The sequence below is a fragment of the Stegostoma tigrinum genome, chromosome 38 (genome assembly GCF_030684315.1).
Source record: "Stegostoma tigrinum isolate sSteTig4 chromosome 38, sSteTig4.hap1, whole genome shotgun sequence".
Lineage (NCBI taxonomy): Eukaryota > Metazoa > Chordata > Chondrichthyes > Orectolobiformes > Stegostomatidae > Stegostoma > Stegostoma tigrinum.
The window spans coordinates 3,470,755-3,493,891 of NC_081391.1; the positions used below are offsets into that span (position 1 = coordinate 3,470,755).

Below are 23,137 nucleotides of genomic sequence, written 5' to 3' on the forward strand. Positions count from 1 at the left end.
GGTATAATGCTCAAAAGCATCTGTAAATCCCCACTACTTCAGCAGAGTGGCTATTCAGCCTAAATGAACCAGATCAGCAAGCGCTGGCAGGATATTCCTGCTGTCTATAAGAACTAGTTATTTATTTTCATAAAAGTAAATAATAATTATGGCTAGTGTCCTTGAATTCTTGCAAGAATACTGATTGCAAAGGTCTTGTATTCTGTGCTATAGTATTAGCTGTGACTCTAAGTAGCATTTGCACTATTGCATAACGTGGCCACTGGTTCAAGTTGAGCACACCTGTGCTAACAAGCATAGTACCGAGGCAGCATGACACTGTTGACAGTGCCATCATTCAGGACAAGGCATGGGAATGGATGTATTGCAGGTAATGTTACTGTGCTCGAAAACCAGATCCTGATCCAGATAACAGTTCAAATCTCATCACAGCTATTAGTTACAGTCTACAACAAAAAACCAAACTAGCATCATTAATGAAACCACTATATTTTTCCAAAGGAACAAAAGGAAAGAAAATCTGTCACCCTTACACAGATTACACTCATGATTATAGCCAATTTGATTAATTCAACATAACATTAAGAAACTGTTGCAAACAGCAAACTCAAAGGTTTTGGCCACTGGTAACATCCTGGTTGTATTGCTGAAATGGTATGAACTTTGTTAAAGAGGTCCAGCATGGCTACAACACTACCCAGATATGTCCTGTTCACAAATCTAATCTAACCAATTACTATCTCATTCTTCTAACTATCAAATGTCAACAAGTAATGGATAGGTCCAAGGACAGAGGTACCAAGCAACATTTATACATAATAACCTCAGAGTTCTTCAGGGTTGCTTCTCAAGCCCAACCATTAGGAAGCCCACTTCAATGAACTTCCTTTCAACCTAAAGTCAGAGGCAGGGAACGCTCACTGATACTTGCAGCGCTCCATCCATTCAAACTCCACAGATGAAGTAGGCTGCACCCATAGAGGGCGTGGCCTAGACAATATTCAGGCTTGGGGTGATGGGTGTCATGAATGTTACTTGCTACTTAAGTGCCAGAAAATTACCAACTTTAAGAGGAAACAATTTAACCACCTCTCTGCAAAATTCAGTGGGCATTGTCACTACTGAATACCCTACCATCAACACCCTTGTGAGTTTCAGAAACTATGACCAGCCATTCAAATACTGTTGCTACAAGAACAGGTCAGAAGCTGCAATAAAGTAACTCACCTGCTGTCTTTCCCAACCTTGTCCATCATCTAACTGGCACAAGTCAGGTGTGATGGAATACTCTACACCTGCTTGGATGATTATAGCTCCAATAACAAAGAGCCAGAGAGTTCTACAGCATGGAAACAGACACTTTGGTCCAAATTATCCACGCAGTGTACCAATCAGACCCCAAAAATCAGCACCTGTAATTCTTTTTGAGATTTTACTTTCTTGCAATTCTGGCCTAATGAATGCAAGGCTAAAAGCTTTGACAGTTCATTTCTTTCTTCAGCAATGTTTATTCAAGGAGATGGCTCAGCACCAGCTTCTCAGAATAATCAATCAGAAATAGGCAATTTATGCTGGCAGTGTCAGTGGCACTGACACCCACCTTACATGAACTAATTTAAAAAAAACAAGATTGTATCTGCTCTCTCAGGTAAACATAAAAAAACTCCCATGATAACAGCAGGATATGCTCTTTGGTGTGCTGACCAATATTTATCCGCAATGATCGTGACAAAAATAGAGACAATTAGATTATAATTGTCAGCAAAGGCTTATCCCAGTGAGAAAGAAAGACTCACGAGATGGATGACGATATAACAAGCTTAACTAAATGGCTAAATATGCTCAGGGTCATATCAAATTGATAAAAAAAATGTACTAACCTGCACAAATCAAATGATCAGATTTTAAGAACCAGCATAGAATGATTAGAATTTTTTTTTTCTAAAGCAGAGAAAGAGCACAGGAGAAAGCTAGCTAGTAAAATAAAACAAATAGTATGAGCTTCTACAAGTATTTAAATTAGAAACAAAACTAAAGCAAGTATTGGTCCTCAAAGAATGTCTTGAGATTGATATTAGAAAATGAGGAAGTGGTGGAAGACAGGTATTTTCTGTTTATCTTCACAGTAAAAGCCTGAGAAATTCCCCAAAAAATTTGAAAATCAAGAGCTAAATGGAAGAGGGGTACTTAAAATCTCCACCGTGGGAAAAAAATACTAGGAAAATGATTAGATCTAAAGTCTGACAGATGACCTCTATCCTAAGGTATTAAAAGACATGGCTGCAGAAATAATCAAATCTTGTAAAATTCCATAGATTCTAAACAGAGGATAACAAAGAGAGAAATAAGGACGGAGAGGATCAAATATGAAGGTAGGCTAGCTAGTAATATTAGAAATGATAGTAAAAGCTTCTTTCAATACATAAGAAACAAACGAGAGGCAAAAACAGACATTGGGCCGCTGCAAATTGATGTTGGAAGGCTAGTGACGGGACATAAGGAAATAGCTGAAGAACTTAATAAGTACTTTGCGTCAGTCTTCACAGTGGAAGACATGAGTAGTATGCCAACAATTAGGGAATAGTCAGGGGGCAGAGTTGAGTATGGTAGGCATTACAAAAGAGAAAGTGCTAGAAAAGCTAAAAGGTCTAAAAATTGATAAATCCCCTGGCCCCGATGGGCTACATCCTAGAGTTCTGAGGGAGGTGGCTGAGGAAATAGCGGAGGCTTTGGTTGTGATCTTTCAAAAGTCACTGGAGTCAGGGAAAGTCCCAGATGATTGGAAAATTGCTGTTGTAACCCCTTGTTTAAGAAAGGATCAAGGCAAAAGATGGAAAATTACAGGCCGATTAGCCTAACCTCAGTAGTTGGTAAAATTCTAGAATCCATTGTCAAGTAGGAGATTTCTAAATTCCCGGAAGTGCCTGGTCAGATTAGAACAAGTCAGCATGGATTTAGTAAGGGAAGGTTGTGCTTGACAAACCTGTTAGAATTCTTTGAAGAGGTAACAAGTATGTTAGACCAGGGAAACCCAGTAGATGTTATCTATCTAGACTTCCAAAAGGCCTTTGATATAGTGCCTCACGGGAGGCTGCTGAGCAAGGTGAGGGCCCATGGTGTTCGAGGTGAGCTACTGGCTTGGATTGAGGATTGGCTGTCTGACAGAATGCAGAGAGTTGGGATAAAAGGCTCTTTTTTGGAATGGCAACCAGTGACAAGTGGTGTCCCGCAGGTTTCAGTGTTGGGGCCGCAGCTGTTCACTTTATATATTAATGATCTTGAAGAAGGCACTGGGTGCATTCTGGCGAAGTTTGCCGATGATACGAAGATAGGTGGACAGGCAGGTAGTACTGAGGAGGTGGGGAAGCTGCAGAAAGATTTAGACAGTTTAGGAGAGTGGTCCAGGAAATGGCTGATGAAATTCAAAGTGAGCAAATGTGAGGTTTTACACTTTGGAAAAAAGAATACAGGCATGGACTATTTTCTAAATGGTAAGAAAATTCACAAAGCAGAAGTACAAAGGGATCTGGGAGTGCTGGTCCAGGATTCTCTAAAGGTTAACTTGCAGGTAGAGTCTGTGATTAAGAAAGCGAATGTAATGTTGTCATTTATCTCAAGAGGGTTGGCATGTAAAAGTAGTGACGTGCTTCTGAGACTTTATAAAGCTCTGGTTAGGCCCCATTTAGAATACTGTGTCCAATTTTGGGCCCCACACCTCAGGAAGGACATACTAGCCCTGGAGCATGTCCAGTGGAGATTCACACGACCGATCCCTGGAATGGTAGATTTAACGTATGATAAACAGCTAAGGATCCTGGGATAGTACTCATTAGAATTTGGAAGGTTGAGGGGAAATCTAATAGAAACTTACAAGTTAATGTATGGCTTAGAAGGGGTGGATGCTGGGAAATTGTTTCCGTTAGGCGCGGAGACTAGGACCCGTGGGCACAGCCTTAAAATTAGAGGGGGTAAATTTAAAACGGAAATGAGACGACATTTCTTCAGCCAGAGAGTGGTGGGCTTGTGGAATTCATTGCCACGGAGTGCAGTAGAGGCCGGGACGTTAGATGCCTTCAAGGCAGAGATCAACAAATTCTTGATCTCACAGGAATCGAGGGCTATGGGGAAGAGTGCAGGGAAGTGGAGTTGAAATGCCCATCAGCCATGATTTAAATGGCGGAGTGGACTTGATGGGCCAAATGGCCTTACTTGCACTCCTATGTCTTATGGTCTTATTCTGGGAAGATCCCAGCAGATAACTGAGGTAAAACTTCCATTGAAAAGAGAGACATACAGAAAGCACAAAACTGTATCCTAATTAAGAATCAGGAAATTGATAGAATCTGTGATTTAGCAGTATTGGCAGGATACTTAGAAAATTATAATTTGATGAGTGCTGACATATCTTTCTTTGTAAAGGGGAAATTGTGTTTGGCTAATTTAACAGAATTTTTTGAAGAAACAACAAGCAAAGGTGGATAATGTTGAACCAGTAGATATGGTATATTTGGATTTCCAAAAGGCACTTGGCAAGTGCCACATCAAAATTTACTATCCATGAAAAGAGCACATCATGTATCAGGTAACCTATTATGATGGATAAATGATTGGTTAGTTAACAGGAAGTAATTGGGATAAATTTTTTTTTTCAGTTTGGCATGCTTTAGTTAGCAAATTGCCACAGGGATCTGCGCTGGGGCCTCAACTATTTACAACCAATATCAACAATATGGATAAACAGACCAAATACATAGCAGCTAAATCAAAACCAAAAGAATTGTGGATGCTGGAAATCAGAAACAAAAACAGAAATTGTTGGAAAAACTCAGCAGGTCTGGAGCATCTGTGGAGAGAAATCAGAGTTAATATTTCAGGTCCAGTGGCCCTTTCTGAGAACTGACAGTAGCTAGGGAACGGATTTTCTGCAGAAGACAGGGTTGGGGGAGGAGATAAGGAGTAAACAATGAGTGCAGATAGAGCTCAAAGAAAGAGAAGAACAGTTGGACAGAAAAAGGAGTGGATAATGATCAGCCTAGCAGAATGAATAGCTACTAATGGGGACTATTCGTGGCGAGCAATGGGTTGCATATAATAGGAGACCATGTGATCACGAGGCTGGAGCGAGGGGACAAGGCAGAAGATGCCGCAAGCCCTAAAACTGCTGAATTTGATATTGAGTCCAGAAGGCAGGAAATGAGGTACTGTTCTTCCAGCATACACTGAGCTTTGCTGGAGCACTGCAGCAGGCATGAGACAGAGATGTTGGCCAGGAAACAAGATGGTGTTCAGAGATAATGGGAACTGCAGATGCTGGAGAATCCAAAATGACGAAGTGTGAAGCTGGATGAACACAGCAGGCCAAGGTCTAGGCCCGAAACATCAGCTTTTGTGCTCCCGAGATACTGCTTGGCCTGCTGTGTTCATCTAGCTTCACACTTTGTCATCAAACAAGATGGTGCGTTGAAGCTGAATTTAGTATATTAAATTTCCCAATGACAACAACATTGGTAGGAGGATTTGAGAAGAGATAGAGAATCTGTAAACGGAAATAGACACTTAAATTAGTAGGAAAAGTTTGGCAGATGGAAATCAAAATATAAACTTGTTCACTTTGGCAGGAGTGTCCTGGTATATGAATTGTGAAAAGTTAATCTGTAGGTGCAAATGATTAGCAAGTAAAAGGGATTGTTGATGCTTACCGAAAGGGTAATGAAATATAAAAGTAGGGACGTTTTAACGCAGCTGCAGTCTTGGTGAGACCACATCTACAGTACTGTGTACAACTTTGTTTTCCTTATTTGAAAATAGATATTTGAATATAAATGTGAAACAGTTTAGAGAATATTCAATTGACTCATGCCCGCATGAAGGGTTTTCCTTCAGTAGAAAAGTTGAACAGGTTGAGCTTATCCATTTGTGTACAGAGCATGACAGATGACCTTTATGAAGCATACATGATTGTAAGGAGTGGGGAGAGAGCAATCTCGAAGATATGAATGGCCTATTCCTGCTTCTCAGTGTTCCTATAAAAATCTGCTTATCTGCTCATTATCAATATTGCTATTTGTGGGATTTTCCTGTGCACACTTACCATCTTCTACAACGCAATTGTGACTCTACTCCCATCAGCTGTGAAGGAGAACCTCTGGAAGTTCTGGAGGTTGTGAACAGCATTACATGAATGCACATGTTCCCTTTCTTCAGAAGGATAGAATATTTTGTACCAGTAAAGTCAAAGGAAGGCTCAAAAGGGGTCATTTCAGTATAATTACAACCACATTCCTCACGAGGAGACATGACAACTGGCTGACAGATAAGGTTGTCCTGAGGACTATATGACAGTTTGAGTTCAGAATCACACAGTAATACACCTCAACCACCATTCCCACTGCACTATGCCACATTTAATGCCAGTTTGCTCATATAACTTCATCAATTTGATTGCCAAGAAAATATTCCACAGCAAATGGATTGCAGTCCACTGCAATTTCTTTTGGAGAAAGTTGGACAAAAAATTGAGAAGGTTAATTATGACAATGACATTGAAAGGAAGCCAGAGTGGAACTGAAGTGCAGTGCCAAGTATTGCACTTAGTATACTTCCAAGCTTGGTTTTGAAAGCACAAACAGCTGTCAAGGTAAAAAGGAATGCTGAGCGGTTAAGAACTTCTTCAGTGTTACAGGTACACAAAGAGTAATAGAGTACAAAGGAGAGTTCACCAGGGAAAAGAGTACAGGAAATAAGTGGGGACCAGTGCTATAATTTTCATAAAACATTCCATTTACATAATACCTCACAGTTCTAAAATATCATATCCTATTTGTATAGTGCGTGAAAAGCCAAGACCAAGTTCAGGATTGGTTGGGAGACTCAAAGTCAAATTATCTGTTGGCATTCACTGGATTCAGGTGGGAAAAAACAATCAGTTTAAGAGTCAACCAAGGACATTTACGAACGAAGGGGTATTGGGTCTCAAAGGATTACAGTTGGCATCTACAATTTCTTCTCCAATTCTCACAGCACCTTAGAAATATATTGCTTGAATTGATATTGGGTTGAAACCTGGGTCTCCCCACTGAACAGCACACTATGTTGGAACAATTCGCAGCCACTCTTTGAAGGGGAATTACTGATAGGCAATAAATACCAACATTACCAGTGACTACTACACTTCCGAAAAAATTTAGACTTTTCTTAGCCCCTTAGCTATGGCTCTGCAGTTCTTGGTTTGACTTTCAACATGGTTAACAGTTTTCAGGTGATGCCATATAGGGTTAAAATTCAGTTAAATCTGGGAGCAGCATAGCCATTACCTGGAAGAAACAGTTTTTGAAAGCATAGCCCGGGGAGGACCAGGGATCAAATTCCAGCTTTTACAGCTGAAAGGACTCTTTCTCCTTCTCTCTTTCTGCGCTGCAGGAAAGCAGATTAGTTCAGACATGCTTTCTGCCTCAGAGGTACAAACCCAAAACATTAAAAAAAAACTAAACTCAGCACAAATGAGCACTCACCTCAATCTGTGTACAACAGGTGTGGAAAATAAGACATGGAAATTCATGACCAATCTACTACTTTAGAAGAGCATTTGCTTTGTGTGCACAGATAACAGTGTTTTTTAAATTAGATTAGATTCCCTACAGTGTGGAAACAGGCCGTTCGGCCCAACAAGTCCACATCGCCCCTTGGAGCATCCCATTCAGATCCATCCCCCTATAATCCACACACCCCTGAATACTACGGGCAATTTAGCATGGCCGATCCACCTAGCTTGCACATTTTTGGACTGTGGGATGAAACCAGAGCACCCGGCAGAAACCCACGCAGACACGGGGAGAATGTGTAAACGCCACACAGACAGTTACTCGAGGCTGGAATTGAAGCCAGGACCCTGGTGCTGTGAGGCTGCAGTGCTAACCAGTGAACCACTGTGCTGCCCTGTCTCAGACAAAGCTCCCTGCTCCTGTCAAGTGAGTCACAAAAAAACAGGAACAAGTAGAAAAGGGACACCATTTACCTAGCAGGTGTTGCTCAATCCAATTCCAAAGTGTCATTTTTGGGGAAGCCACGGTGGCTCAGTAGTTAGCACTGCTGCCTCACAGCGCCAGGGACCTGGCCTCAATTCCAACCTCAGGCAACTGTTTGTATGAAGTCTGCACATTCCTCTGGGTGCTCCAGTTTCTTCCCACAGTCCAGAGATGTGCAAGTTAGGCAAATTGACCCTGCTAAATTGCCCGTAGTGTCCAGGGATGTATAGGCTACTTGGATTAGCTATGGGAGGTGCAGGGTTAGGGTGAGCTGCTCATCAGAGGATCATCAGTGTGGACTTGTTGAGCTAAATGGCATGTTTCCACACAATAGGGATTCTACGATTCACCTGCCCTGCCACTGCTTTCTGAGCCCACATCAAAAAAAAACTTGTATTTACCTTGTGCTTTTCCTGCCCTCAGCATACTCCAAGGAGTGTTATGGTCAATTAAGTACTGCTGAGGTATTAACCCTGTAATTTTGCACATTATCACACTTGTATTTGGGTGGTTGCTAATGACCAGATACACTAACTGAATGATCTTGGTTGAGGATAAATATTGGTCTTAGTTTTACAACTGATTTCAAAGACTGCCCCTGAAATGGGCAGATTTCCTTCAATACCACTTTCTAATGTTTAAGTTTTTGATGTGAGATTTGAACCCACAAGTCTCTCATCAATTTTCTTTTAACCACATTCAAATCTGTATCTGCCACAATTTCAGGAATGAAGTGCATTCCAAATCACAACTATTGTTTGTATAAACATTTTTCTCATGTTGCCTCTGATTCTTTTGCCAATCAACTTAAAATAAAATTAAACCTGCTTCATTTTATCATCAATCCTTTAGCTTTTGAAACCAGTTTCTATTTATTCAATGTAAACCCTTCATAACATTATACATCTTCATCAAAGCTTCTTAGATCCAAGGAATGCAACCTCAAATTTTTTGCAAGCCTCCATCCCTGGAGCCATACAGTCATATAGCACAGAAACAGGCCCTTCGGTCCAACCAGTCCATACCGACCATAATCCCAAACTGAACTAGTCCCATCTGCCTGCACTTGGCCCATATCCCTCCAAACACCTCTTATTCATGTACTGATCCAAATGTCTTTTCAATGTTTTAATTGTATTTGCATCCACCGCTTCCTCTAAAAGTTAACTTCACTCGAACCACTCTTCAACCTCCTACACTGGTGAAAAAAAGGCCCAGCCTATCCAGCCTCTCATTATAATTCAAACTTTCTATTCCCAGCAACATCCTGGTAAATTTCTTCTGAACCCTGTCTAGCTTAACAATATCCTACCTCTCATTCACAATTCAAATTTTAACAATTGACATGTTGACTATAACAGCATCCTTTACATTTGTCTCCTGTTCTTACACAGCCATAAGCTAGAGATTTCACATTTATTTTCAATTAATTCATTACCTCAATGATTTCAACTTTTCCTGGTTCACACATAATTGAGTATTCCATTGTTCTTTGCAGCTTTCTTCTCCAACCACCCTTTTGGAGCTTCCTTCTTTACCGCCCACCTTGCAGCTCCTTCTTTGACTCCCTTGAGAAGTGCATCATTTGTCCCTCTCTTACAGCATCTCCTCTTTTCACCCCACCCCACCAACCTCAGCTGACAGCAATCTAGCCCAGAGCCATGCTCAGCAGCAGTTCCTCATTGATCCTGTCTTTCTCGCTCCTGGGATCAATCTTGCTCTGACTGGCTGCTTTTAAGGGGGTGGACTGCTGGCTGAGACATTGCCTTGTTTTGCTTCCCTCACTTAAAGAGGCATAGAGCCCTGTGTAAGTACATGAATAGTAAAGGTTGGGAGGGATTTGGGCCAGGAACAGGCAGGTGGGATTAGTTTAGCTTGGGATTATGTTCAGCATGGACTGGTTGAACTGAAAGGTGTGCTTCTATTTTGTTTGGCTGTATAACTTCTCCAATCCCTGATTCTCAGTAAAAAAAGTCTTGGAAAATTTAGTTCATTTTACAAGTCTCTGAACGATCCTCAGTTCTTAGAATGGTGCAAAAGGGGCTTATGAGGATCTTCAGTTGTGTTGATTAGTAAATGTGCAGATGACAAAGGTTGGTGGAATTGCAGATAGTGATGAGGACCATCAGAAGATATAGCAGGATATAAATCGGTTGGTGACTCGGGCAGAGAGATGACAGATAAGAGTTTAATTCAGAAATTGTGAGGTAATGCATTTTGGAAGGTCTAATCCAGTTGGAAAATATACAGTAAAGGGCAGAACCCTTAAAAGTACTGATAGGCAGAGGGGATATGGGTGTACAGGTACCCAGGTCACTGAAAGTGGCAACGCAGGTAGAGAAGGTAGTCGACAAGGCATACGGTATGCTTGCCTTCATCGGACAAGGCATCGAGTTTAAAAATTGGCAGGTAATGTTGAAGCTTTATAGAACTTCAGTTAGGCCATATTTGGACTACTGTGTTCAATTCTGGTCACCACACTAGTAAAAGTATGTGGTGGTTTCAGAGAGGGTACAGAAAAGATTTACCAGGATGTTGCCAGGTATGAAGGGCACTAGCTATGAGGAAGGGTTGGACAGACTTGAGTTGTTCTCACTGGAATGACGGAGGTTGAGGGGTGACCTGATAGGGGTCTACAAAATTGTGAAGGGCATGAACAGAGTGGACAGTCAGAAGCTTTATCCCAGGGTGGAAGAGTCAGTTACTAGGGGGCATAGGTTTAGGTGTGAGGGGCAAGGTTTAAAGGTGATATATGAGGCAAGTTTTACATGAATAGGATGCGAATAGAGGGACACGGTCCACGGAAGGGTGGGTAGGGGGTTTTAGTTGCGACAGGATGTTGGTGCAGGCTTGGAGGGCCAAAGGGCCTGTTCTTGTGATGTAATTTTCTTTGTTCTTTGGAGAACTAAAAAAGCTGATGTCCTCCTTACAGCAGAGGTGGATATGAAAAAATTTAACAAAAGTTTAAAATCTTTCAAGGTTTTTATGACAGCAGTAAAGGACCAACGGTTTCTCTTCACAAAACTGAAGTCACCCTCAACTCTCACTAACATTGGTCTGCTCGGTTAAGCCCACCAGCACATTACCTCTGGGCAGACCACTGCACTTAGGCAATGACCACATTGTCAAGCATTGCCCAAAATGTAGTGATGAAGGTGCATAAACCCATCAAGAAATGGAACAAAGTCAACTCACCTTGCGTGGAAATCCACCAGAACCAGTTTTTTGTTGTTCAGAACTCGGTCAGTGAAATCTGTCTTGTTCTGTACATTGAAAGTGTCACTACAGGCTGGAGAATCACAAAACCCTCTGGAGAAAGGTGAACCTGCTTGATGTATGAAGGAAGGCTTGTGGCTATGCCAGGAGAGTGTGTTCAGGCTGGGCAACAAAGCTGAGGGTGGAGAGCACACTGAGCCACAGGATTTCCTCAGGTTTGGGCAGATGAGTCTCCTCAGCAAGAGCCTTTGAGCCATCTGTAAAAGCAGCCTGTTAGTGTCAGAACCTGCAGACAATTTTAAATGTTGAACTACAGCAACAGCCTCCAGTTACCTCACTTTAAATAAGGTCCAGTCAATTTTTCAATTGATCAGAATGACAGCATTACACAACTGTTGAATAAACGGTATCAATCCATGCAACAAGCAATGTTCCATCCTGACCAGTGACATTCACAGATAATATACCTGCTTGGTGGCAAATTGTGTCTCAAATTAGATCTTGTTTTTTATTTCATAGGGTGCGGGCAGTGCTGGTTAGACCAGGAGTTAAAAGCTGCATGCTTGAAAATGCAATCCATGTGGTGCTTAGTACATCACTCCATTTGCTGGGAAGATGTGAGGGAACGGTGATAAAGTTCAAAATCAGAATGGCGTGAGACTTGGGTAGGACTTGCAGGTGGTAGTGTTCCAGTAGAATGCAGTATATTCACAGGCTTGTGTTGTACCTTCACACATTTGTTTTGATAATAGTGGGGATGTGTTGGAAGAATTACTAGTCTGACTATAAGCCCAATGAACCAAGTCATGAATGTTCCTTCTATGGTCAACTATTCCCAAAGTTGGGCTTGAAACCAGAGCCTCTGGCTATGAACACCACCCAGTAAGCCATATTAGCATTGCCCCAGTTTGGAGACAATCAGTGAGTGGCAACCAGTGTCTATACGTGGAGACTAAGCAAGGACAGAACTGGACTTAACTGTGACTGAAAGCAAATAGTTTGCCTCTTCTGAACAGCACACATGGATGAAATATTCTGGGCACCCGATAGTGGTAGCATCTCAAGGGGTTGAATGGTTTAACTCAGTTTGTATTTATATGTAGCTGCTCCCTAGAAATGAATTAATACTATCCCAGCTAAGGACGCCAGCAGAGTGCAAATCATCAATGTCTCTGCAACCTAGAACAGCAGAAGATCAGACCAGGGACTTAGCCAATCAATAGGATTTATTACAATGCAGGAAAGTTACATCAGTCATAAGAGAACAGTGCTTCCACAGCCTGTACAAATTCACGTCAGGGCATTTCTATTGAAGCTTGAAGCTTCTGTTGTCTTGCAGGGACAAGAATATTCCATTGAGGGAGAAAACAAAAATCAAGCAGATCACATGGATTAATTCTAATCATCATTTAAATATCACAGACATACTACAGCAATTGCACAGGACTAAGTTCAGAGAGATAAGAACATGGGACTTCAGATGAGATGTACATCATTCACCACCACCCCCCACGAGATCTTTAAATTTCAATCAAAAATAAAACCAGTCTCCTCTATCTTCTGGTGAAGAGAATGCTGCATTCCAACAACCCTCAGAAAAGATTTCATCTTCATTTCTGTATTAAAAGGGAGTCAGGCACAAACAATTTGTAACGCACAAAGAACAAAGAGCAGAGGACTAGCATTACAGCTCATCATACAGCGATTAGAGTAAGCAGCCACTCTCTGAACATCCTATTATCAGACCACACACTGGTCTACCAAAAAATGATGATGCCACAGATTGGGGCAGCATGGTGGCTCAGTGGTTAGCACTGCTACCTCACAGACCAGGAACCCGGGTTTGATTCCAGCCTCAGGTGACTGTGTGGAGTTTGCACATGCTCCCTTGTGTCCGAGTGAGCTTCCTCTAGGTACTCCTGTTTCCCCCCACAGTCCAAAGATAAGCAGGTTAGGTGGACTGGCCTTGCTATATTATCTATAGTGACCAGAAATGTGTGGGCTTGGTGGATTAGTCATGGGAAAATGGAGGGTTATGGGGCAAAGGTAAGGCCTAGGTTGGATGATCTTCAGAAAGGCGGTGTGGATTCAATGAGCTGAATAGCATCTTTCCACACTGTAGGGATCTGATGATTCTATCAAGGATTCAGCTTGTTTTTTGCTAAACTCAATAAAGGGAGTTTGTTCAATGGGCCACCTTGCTCCTACTGAGTTTTTCAACCTATTGGGAAGAAAGCAATTTGTCATGGTTTGGCAAATAATTGGACCTGCCTGTGTGCCCAAAGTGTCACAGACGCCCAGAAACAAACCACTTCATTTATTCACTTGTAGGACGTGGGCACTTGCCAGTCCTTGAGTTGCTGTTGATGAGCCACATTCCTGAACTACTACAATCCATATGCTATAGGTACAATGCTGTTGGGATAGGGGGAAAGACAGTGAAGTCAGGATACTGAGTGGCTTGAAGGGGTATTTGAAGGTGGTCTTGCTCCCATTTATCTTCCGCCCTTGTGATAGTGGTTGTGGGTTTGGAAGATGCTGTCTAAAGATCTTTAGCAAATTTCTGCAGGGCATCTTGTAGACAGTACACATTGCTGCTACAAACATTGGTGATAGAGTGATTGAATGTTTGTTAATAATGATGCAATCAAGCAGCGTTTTGCCCTGGATGGTGTCATGCTTCACTCATCCAGGCAAGCAGGGAATATTCCATCATATTCTTGGCTTGTGCTATGTAGATAATGGACAGGCTTCAGGGAGTCATGTGGTGAGTTACTCTGACCTGCTCTTGTAGGGACTGCGTTTATGTGGAGAGTCCTGTTCAGTTTCTATTCAATGATAACCCCCAGGATGTTGATAGTTGGAGACGCAGTGCTGGTAATGGCATTGAATGTCAAGTTAGACTTTCTCTTATTGGAAATGGTTACTGCCTGACAGTTGTGTGGTACAAATGTTTCCTTGCCACTTTTTGGCCCCAATCCTGGATGTTGTCCTGGTCTTACTGCAGTGGGCAGCTTCGGTATCTGAGATCTCTCAAATAGCACTGAAAATTGCTTTCTGGTAGCTGCACATTTCCACGTCAGACCTTATTTTATAGCTTGCTTTATTCAAAGTGACTGCAAGCCAGTCTGATTGGCTACAGGAATTCCAATCACATTACATCTTCAGCAGATATTCACAGAGGGTCACTGCATTACAATGAAGGAGCAAGAAGCAATTTGACTCACCCCACATGCATCCTGGATTCAACATTTTTCTCCCACTCCAAGACCATCCCAGCTGACAGTTACAAATCCAATAGGCTGGAAATCAATATTTAACACTCCTACACTGATTATTGCCACAGTAGTCCATCTACAGGTAATTGTTAACTTTCTCTACAAACCAACAAAGGCCTTATCTGTCCCTCTCCTTGAGTTTCTCTCCACGCACACACTACACCAGGTTTATGTATGTTCTCTACCCTCAAGGCATTCAAAAGTCAATCATTTTCCTGTGGAACTGGAGAAACGTGCAGGTCAAAGCAGGCAAGGTTAACAATTCATTTACCCTCTCTGAAGGACATGGATTGGGTTTTTATGACAGTCCGTGATTGTTACATAATCTACGATAGCCACCGTTACAAAGGCCACCTTTCAATGCCAGACCTTGTAAACTGAATTTGAATTCCAATTGCTGCCAATGACAGGATTTTAACCAGAGTCCCCAGAACATTAACCTGGACCTCTAGGTCACTAGACAATTACATTACCACAATACCACCTTCTCCCATTTACTTCTCTCTCCCGCCCCCACCATAAGACTTTTATTACTTTTCTCGCTCTCTTCCCTCTCCGAATTTTTATTCTTTTTCCGTTTTCTCTCTCACCTCTCCAGCTTCCACACGAGGCCAAAGTACCTTCCGGTTTAACTTACGTCACGTCCTGGAAACTGTTTCCCAAGTTTCTTCACGATATTGGAATCGGCGCAACTGCGCAGATGTATCAGTGATAATGGGAACTGCAGATGCTGGAGAATCCAAGTAGTTCCTTTGTTTAGGGATGGACCGGGCTGACAGTTTGCTCCTTTCGATTTGTAAATGGGGGGAAGGTGGGCAGAGGTCGACTGAGATACAAAGGAGATTGGGGAGGAGAGAGGTGACCATCATCTTTGTAAAGGATCTCGTGGGCGGTGTTAAGTATCACGTGGTGTGTCATCCAACCCCGCCCACTGCCCTCTGCTGCTTTGACCCTTGTGGCTGATGCTTTGATTTTGCAGTGTCTTCGAGTGGCTTATTAGACAGTTACAAATTATATTGATGTGCCCAACAACTACAAGCTGCTAAAACAAAATCATAGGGTGGAAATGACTTGTCATTTTACACATTAGATACAAATGCCCAGAGCTAACTAATAACATCTTCATTTAGTCTAAAAATAGAAGAAACTCAACAGGTCCGTCACCATCTGGAGAGAGAAATAGAGTTAACATTTTGAGTACAATATTTCCCAGTACTATTTGTGATGTTCAGTACCTGAAGTACTTTATTTAAACACATTTGCTGATTTTAAAGTGACTCACATAGAGTCATACAGCACAGAAACGGACCCTTTAGCCCAACATGCCCATGTCGACCAGGTTTCCTAAACTGATCTAGTCCCATTTGGCTCATATTCCTCTAAATCTTTCCATCCATGCATCTGTCCAAGTGCTTGTACTCACCTCTGCCACTTTTCTGACAGCTCATTCCATGCACACACACCACCTGTATGAATAAGTTGTCCCTCGGGGATCCTTTTAAATTCTTCCCCTCTCACCTTGAATCTATGCCCTCTAGTTTTGGACTTCGCTGAGAGAAATACCTTGGTTATTCACCTTATTTATGCCCTTCATGATTTTATAAAACTCCATAACCTCACCCCTCAGCTTCCTACACTCCAGAGGAAAAAAGTCCCAGCCTATTCAGGCTGTCATAACTCAAACCCTCCAGTCATGGTAAGATCCTAGTAAATCCTTTTTGCACCCTTTCCAGTTTAATCACAGCCTTCCTATAGCAGGGTGGCCAGAATTGTACGCTTTACTCCAAATGTGGCCCTACCAATATCTTGTACAGTTGTAACATAACATCCCAACTCCTGTACTCAATGTGCCAAATGTCTTCTTCATCACCCTGTCTACCTGTGACACCACTTTCAAGAAATTATGTATCTGCACCCCTAGGTCTCCCTATTTGACAACACTCCCCTGGGCCCTACCAATAAACGTAAAGTCATGCCCTGTTTTGTCTTACCAAAATGCGACATTTATCTCAATTAAACTCCACTGCCATCTCTTGGTCTACTGGCCCAGTCTATCAAGATCCCGTTGTACTCTTAGATAACCTTCTTCACTAAGGTTTTAGAGTAGATTTGTGGCTGAGGTTGTGGATGTTGTGGTTTGTTCGCTTGCCAAGCTGGCTCGTTATTCCACAGACGTTTCATTACCCTGCAGGGTAACTGTTTCAATACCACCAGTTCAATTGGGACAACACCGGGATCCTGGGACAGGCGAAGCAGAGACAAGCACGGGAATTCCTAGAAGCCTGGTTCTCCACTAAGAAAGCCATTAATAAACATTTAGAGCTAGACACTGTATACACACCATTGCGAAGGAAAACCGGAAGTGAGGTAACCCAGATCAACGGATACCAGAGTTTAAATGACAGGTGGGAAACCACAACAGCACTTCATCAGAGGCTGCACTGATTATGTTACCCAAGAGGGCAATGAAATATCTGCGGAACAACAAACTAGCTCGTTGAGCCAACGAATCACAACAACCTTCTTCACCGTCCACTATACCACCAATTTTTGCTGGTGATATGCCAGCAAAGTTTGTAACCATGCCTACTATATTCTCATCCAAATCATTTACATAAATGATGAACAACATTCATCACCTAGCAGTAATCCTTGCATCACACTGTGATCACAGACCTCCAGTCTGAACAACAATCCTGTACCACAACCAACTGCCTCCTATCGTCAACCCAATTTTGATTCCAATTGGCTAGCTTTCCCTGGATCACATGTGATTTACCCTCACAAACCAGCCCACCATGCTGAACCTTGTTGAAGACTTGCTAAAAACCGTGTAGACTTCCTTCCATTGACTCAGTCTACATTTCCCTCTGTCTCGGGAAAGCAGCCAACATCATCAAAGACCTCTCCCACTCCAGTCATACTCTCTTCCACCCTCTTCCATTGGGCAGAAGATAGATAAGTTTGCAAGCATGTGTCACTGAATTTAAGAACAGCTTATTCCTCGCGCTTATCATACTTATGAATGGATTTCTCTGATATTAGAATTAATCTTTCTCAGCATCTTCTCTGTAGCTGTAACACTATATTCTGCATTCTGTTCTGTTATACTGATTGTACCCCTGGATGTATGATTTGTCTGGTTAGCACGTAAAACAAATTTTCCACTGTATCTCAGTACATGTGACAATAATGAATCAAATCAAATCAAATCTGCCTTCATCTTTCTTATCGGTCACCTCTTCAAAAAATTCAATCAAATTTATGAGTCACGACTTCCCACACATAAAGCCATGATGACTATCCCTAATCAGTCCTTGCCTTTCCAAATGCATGTAGGCCCCATCTCTCAGAATCCCCTCAACAACTTACCTATCGCTGACATCAGGCTCACAGGCCTGAGTTACCTGACTTTTCCTTCCAGCCTTTCTTTAATAAAGGCACAACATTTGCCATCCTCCAGTCTTCCAGCACCTCCCCTATGAGCATCGATGATACAAATATCTCGGCTGAGGGCATTGGAATTTCCTCCCAAGCTTCCAACAATTTCCTGGGATACATTTGATCAGGTTCCAGGGATTTATCTACCTTTATGCATTTTAAGGTCTCCAGCATTTCTTCTTCTGTAATGTGGACTTCCCAAAACCAGCCCAGCTTGTCCCCTCCCCCCATTGCATCCCAAAACCAGCCCAGCTCGTCCCCGCCTCCCTAACCTGATCTTCCTCTCACCTATCCCCTCCTCCCAGCTCTAGCCGCATCTCCATCTCCTACCTACTAACCTCATCCTGCCTCCTTGACCTATCCATCCTCCCCAGACTGACCTATCCCCTCCCTACCTCCCCACCTATACTCTCCTCTCCACCTATCTTCTCCTCTATCCATCTTTGGTCCGCCTCCCCCTCTCTCCCTATTTATTTCAGAACCCTCTCCCCATCCCCCTCCCTGATGAAGGGTCTAGGCCTGAAACGTCAGCTTTAGTGCTCCTGAGATACTGCTTGGCCTGCTGTGTTCATCCAGCCCCACACTTTGTTATCTTTTCAAGACATCACTGTTTATTTCCCTGAGTCCTTAGCTTCCATGTCTTTCTACCTAGACTGTATTGAGGACACCCCTTGCTAATGTTGTTTGTGTCTCACCACAAATGCATAGGGAGTTTGTACTAAAGACAATCATAGAATCTCTACAGTTTGGAAGCAGGCCATTCAGTCTATCGAGTCCATACTGAAATTTCAAAGAGCATACCACCCAGATCCACACCCCCCGACTCTATCCCTGTAACTCTGTATTTCCTTTGACTAGTCCACCTAGCCTGCACATTCCTGGATAGGCAATTTAGTACGGCCAATCCAGCTGACCTGCACGTCTTTGGACTGTCAGAGGAAACTGGAGCACCTAGAGGAAACCCATGCAAATACAAGGAGAATGTGCAAATTCCACACAGAAAGTTACCAAAAGGTGGAATTGAACCCAGGTTCTGGGCAGCGGTACTAACCATGGTTCAGTTTCACATTGCATTCCCTGTCAGTACGCAAGGTGCCCTTGAGAATCAAATGATCCCCCAGTAGGAGAATTCCAAGAGAAAATTAAATGACTCTGAAACAGCCCCTAGCAGAATCCCAGTCACCCAGAACCACAAATTGTTAGGTCAATCAAATCTGTTTGCTGATTCTCCCCTCTTCTGTTCCATATCATGAAACAGATATTCCCCAATCTATGCCTATATATTTATACAATGACATGTCTTCAGGTACGGTGGTGTCGGCAAAGTAGGTAGTGTTCAGTCTCCTGATCCCGTACGCTCCAGGCCATTTGCATCCTTCTCTCCCTCCATCCTTTTTGGACTTTTTCTTTCCCGTTTTTTCTTTTCATCTTCTAACAACGTGGGGAAGCTGGAACAGTGTGGGTGGGGCATTGGCTGCAGGGGCGGCAGTGCTTGGAGCAAGGAATCCTGGCTGTGGGTGGCTTGGAGTGTGGACTCATGGATTAGGCCGGTCATTGGCTGCGGGGTGGCAGTGCCCGGAGTGAAGACTTATGGCTGCAGTAGGACCAGAGCGTGGACTCAGCAGGTCTTTGGTTGCAGCAGTTGCGGTGCCTAAAGCAAGGACACCAGACAGTGGAAGACCTGCATCAGAGATAATGGGAACTGCAAATGCTGGAGAATCGAAGATAATAAAATGTCAGGCTGGATGAACACAGCAGGCCAAGCAGCATCTCAGATGAAGGGTCTAGGCCCGAAACGTCAGCTTTTGTGCTCCTGAGATGCAGCTTGGCCTGCTGTGTTCATCCAGTTTCACACTTTATTATCCGTGGAAGACGTGTAGCTTGGATACGTGGACTTGGCAGGTCATCACTAGCGGCAATAGCAGTGCCTGGAGCAGGGACTTGTGGCAGATGCGGTGCCTGGAGTGGGGACCTCTGTTGGGGTATGCTTGAAGTGTGGACTCTTGGCAGGGTCGTTATTGCTGTACCCAGAAGAAGGACACCTCACAGAAGCCCTGGGGCTGTGCCTGAAGAGCCCTTGTACAGAAGATGAACTCTGTTCCAAAACTTTATTCTGTGCCATAATAATTCTGTGATTTCATCCAGGTCAAGTCTCAAGATCATATAAAGGTATATAAATAGATTAATATATGTGTTTATTTATAAATATTTATAAGTAAACTAAATTAATTCTAAACATTTGTATTATGTGCAGTTCATCCTATAAATCAGGTTAACTGAGAACTGCATTCAGAACAGATACATCAATTTGATTTCTGTCTAGTTGTCTTGTATAGACCTGTCAGTTCCAAGCAACATTTCTGGCCTTAGGAATTCAGTAGCTCTTCCATACATTCCATGCCTCACTCTTTAGTCTGCGCCTTTTTCTCTCAGTACACCAACCATAACATGTAGTTTTCTAACCTACCAAATCTTCCCACAGCTTAAGACAGCAACAGCTACTGTTCTTAAAAAGAAGTTTACTCATGTCGAATGCTGATGTATGTGTCAGAAAGCTTTTGTTGTCTGGCACTAAGAACTGCAGAGAAATCAAGGAAGTTGTATTTATATAGTACCTTTCATGACCTCAGTACATAGCCAATTAAACATTTTTTCATTGAAGTGTAGATGTTGCAGTATTGTTGGAAAAGTTACAGCTGATTGATGCACAGCACAATTCCACAAGCAGCAGCATAACATGCCAGCTGTACCTTTTTAGTTGTACTCTTGCCTCTGAGTCAGGAAGTTAGGACAGGGCATTTGTCCTTGAGATGGGGATATGGGATTTTTTTTGTATCCACCTGAGAGGGCAAGTAGGGCTTTGGTTTAAATGAGACAGCTCCTCTGATGGTATAGCATTCCCTCAGCATTCCATGAGGACCGGCCTTGACTTTGTATTTAGGTTTCTATAGTAAAACGCGATCTCATGATCTTCAGATATAGAGGTAAGAGAGTGCTACCAACTGAGCCATGTCTGCTATCTATCTGCTGCTGGATAGTATCAAAGGTGAAGTTGTTGCTCATCCAACTCTGACAGTTCAGGAAAAGCTTCCATTGGCCATTGATGTACGTTATTTTGAACCCACATCAGAATACAGACAGCAACCAGAGCTAGAGGGTCTAGGCTCGAAACGTCAGCTTTTGTGCTCCTAAGATGCTGCTTGGCCTGCTGTGTTCATCGAGCTTCACACTTTGTAATCTCAGAATACAGACAGGCTGCCGTTGGAGTAGATAACCTGATGAAGATAGAGAGAAAATTGAGACAGATTTTGGGGAGAGAATAGCCTTTGATAGTGTCACTGGACTAGCAGTCTCACTGGACCTGTGTTCAGACTTAGTAGGAACTGCAAATGTTGGAGAATCTGAGATAACGAGTTGTAGATTGGATGAACACAGTAGGCATTTTAGGAGCAGGAAAGCCGATGTTTTGGGCCTAGACCCTTCTAGCTTCCTGCTCCTATGATGCTGCTTGGCCTGCTGTGTTCATCCAGCTCTATACCTCGTTATCTCTGTGTTCAGACTTGTAGTTTTAAGGCTGGATTAAATGTCAGGCATAATTTAGAGCTAGCACACTCACCTCTGAGTCAGAAGGTTATAGGCTCAAATCTTATTCCAGAAGTCTTTGTTTCCAATTTTCAGCATCCACAGTTCTTTGTTTCTATTTTTGTAAGAAACTATAGATCAATTAGTTTAATGTCTGTCTTTGGGAAATTTGTTAGCATCCATTATTAAAGAAGTAATAACAGGACATTTGGAAAGTCAAAATGTAAACCATCAGTGTCAGCATGTTTGACTAATTAGCTAAGAGTTTTTCAAAGACATAATGACAAAAGTAGATAATGGGGGTCTCATGGATATAATATATCTGGACATCCAGAAGGCAATTGATAAGAGCCACACAAAAGGTTAATAGGCAAGGTAAGATTGCATGGGGTTAGGGGTAATTCAAGGGCTATTTAACCCTCAATCATTTAGCTGCACTGAAGTACTACTTCTTGCAGGCTTCTTCCAAGCCCTCATAGTTTACCCCAACACTGACCCAATGATCTTGTCACTCTCTCAGCTCTCCATGACTTCTTCTCAGCCCTGACCACCCAGCTAATCAACTGCTTTTAACATCTTTACGTAAGACAGCTATTCAGCACTCTGAACATGGAATACCCAGTTTCGGTACATCTAGAGAGTGTCCCAGAGCTGCTTTTAGTGACCTCTGAACTATTCTGAGTGACCTTCCAAAAAACTTGTAAGAAACACTTCCCTTTTTGCAGGGCACAATTGAATTCTGCCAACCAGCTACCCTTGGAACTAAGTCGTTCCATCATCATTACATTTTCACAGAATGCTGGAAATGAATTTCTTTACTAGTGAAATCAGAAATTGAGAGAAACCCCCATAAAATAGTGAGTGAGGGCTGCAAGCTCACATGTTCCATGTAAAACTAAAACACAGACTTCTCCAAGCCATGGAAGTTACAGGCAACCAGGGATCCCACGTAATACTCTCTATCCCAAACCTGTTATGTGACAATGGTAGCATTTCCAGAAAGAGAGGCTTCCATCTAGGATCTGTCTCCTCTGGACAATGAGGCATTATGTTATACTGTGTCTGGATATCTAATGCGATCAAGGAAGTTGAGGGAACATAAGAGAGTATCCGTGTAGGAAACCCCTCAGCTGACACAGAAGGGATCTCCAAGAGAAAGGTCCAAAAGTAGGGTTGAGCCTCCTGTGGGATGTTTTGGAGACTTGTACTGGCAAGAATTTCTGGCAAAATGAAAGGGATCAACACAGACAGGAATGGCTCACATGCTTGTGCCAATTAGAATTGAGCTAGGTAACACATTCTTGAGGAGCTTGATGGTTTTAGCAATGTGTTGGATGCTTCTCAGGAACATGCTTTGTGCCAGCTCTTTCAGTGGTATTTGGCCCCTTCCTCCAACATCCAGTACATTCTCAGCTCTAGTTGCTCTGGGCTGCCCACATGCTCTCCACCCCCAGCTATGCAAACACATACTGATGGAAATGTAGATTTCTGAACAATAACTCCTGGACATTCACAGCCATTCCTGCTGAAAATACAGCAGCTGGCAGCACCTATGCTCCAGACCCTTATTTGTTCCTGTTAAAAGACAAGTAGCTC

The 23,137-nt window shown here is 42.6% G+C and overlaps 1 protein-coding gene across 4 annotated transcripts in view; it reads right to left on the reverse strand.

Annotated features, from left to right (window-relative positions):
- txn2 (thioredoxin 2) overlaps positions 1–15,365 on the reverse strand; it is a 28,118-nt gene extending 12,753 nt beyond the window's left edge. Inside the window, exons 1-2 of one of the 4 annotated variants that reach the window (XM_048521263.2) lie at positions 15,156–15,365; positions 11,220–11,497 (exon numbers count right to left, since the gene is read on the reverse strand). In XM_048521263.2, coding sequence (XP_048377220.1) covers positions 11,220–11,497 — 278 coding nt within the window. In that variant the 5' untranslated portion in view covers positions 15,156–15,365. Of the gene's footprint in view, positions 1–11,219; positions 11,498–14,022; positions 14,095–14,467; positions 14,752–15,108 lie in introns of those variants that run through there. The other 3 variants (XM_048521262.2, XM_059640449.1, XM_059640448.1) reach the window with 3 other exon arrangements.
- Positions 15,366–23,137: the final 7,772 nt, after the last annotated feature.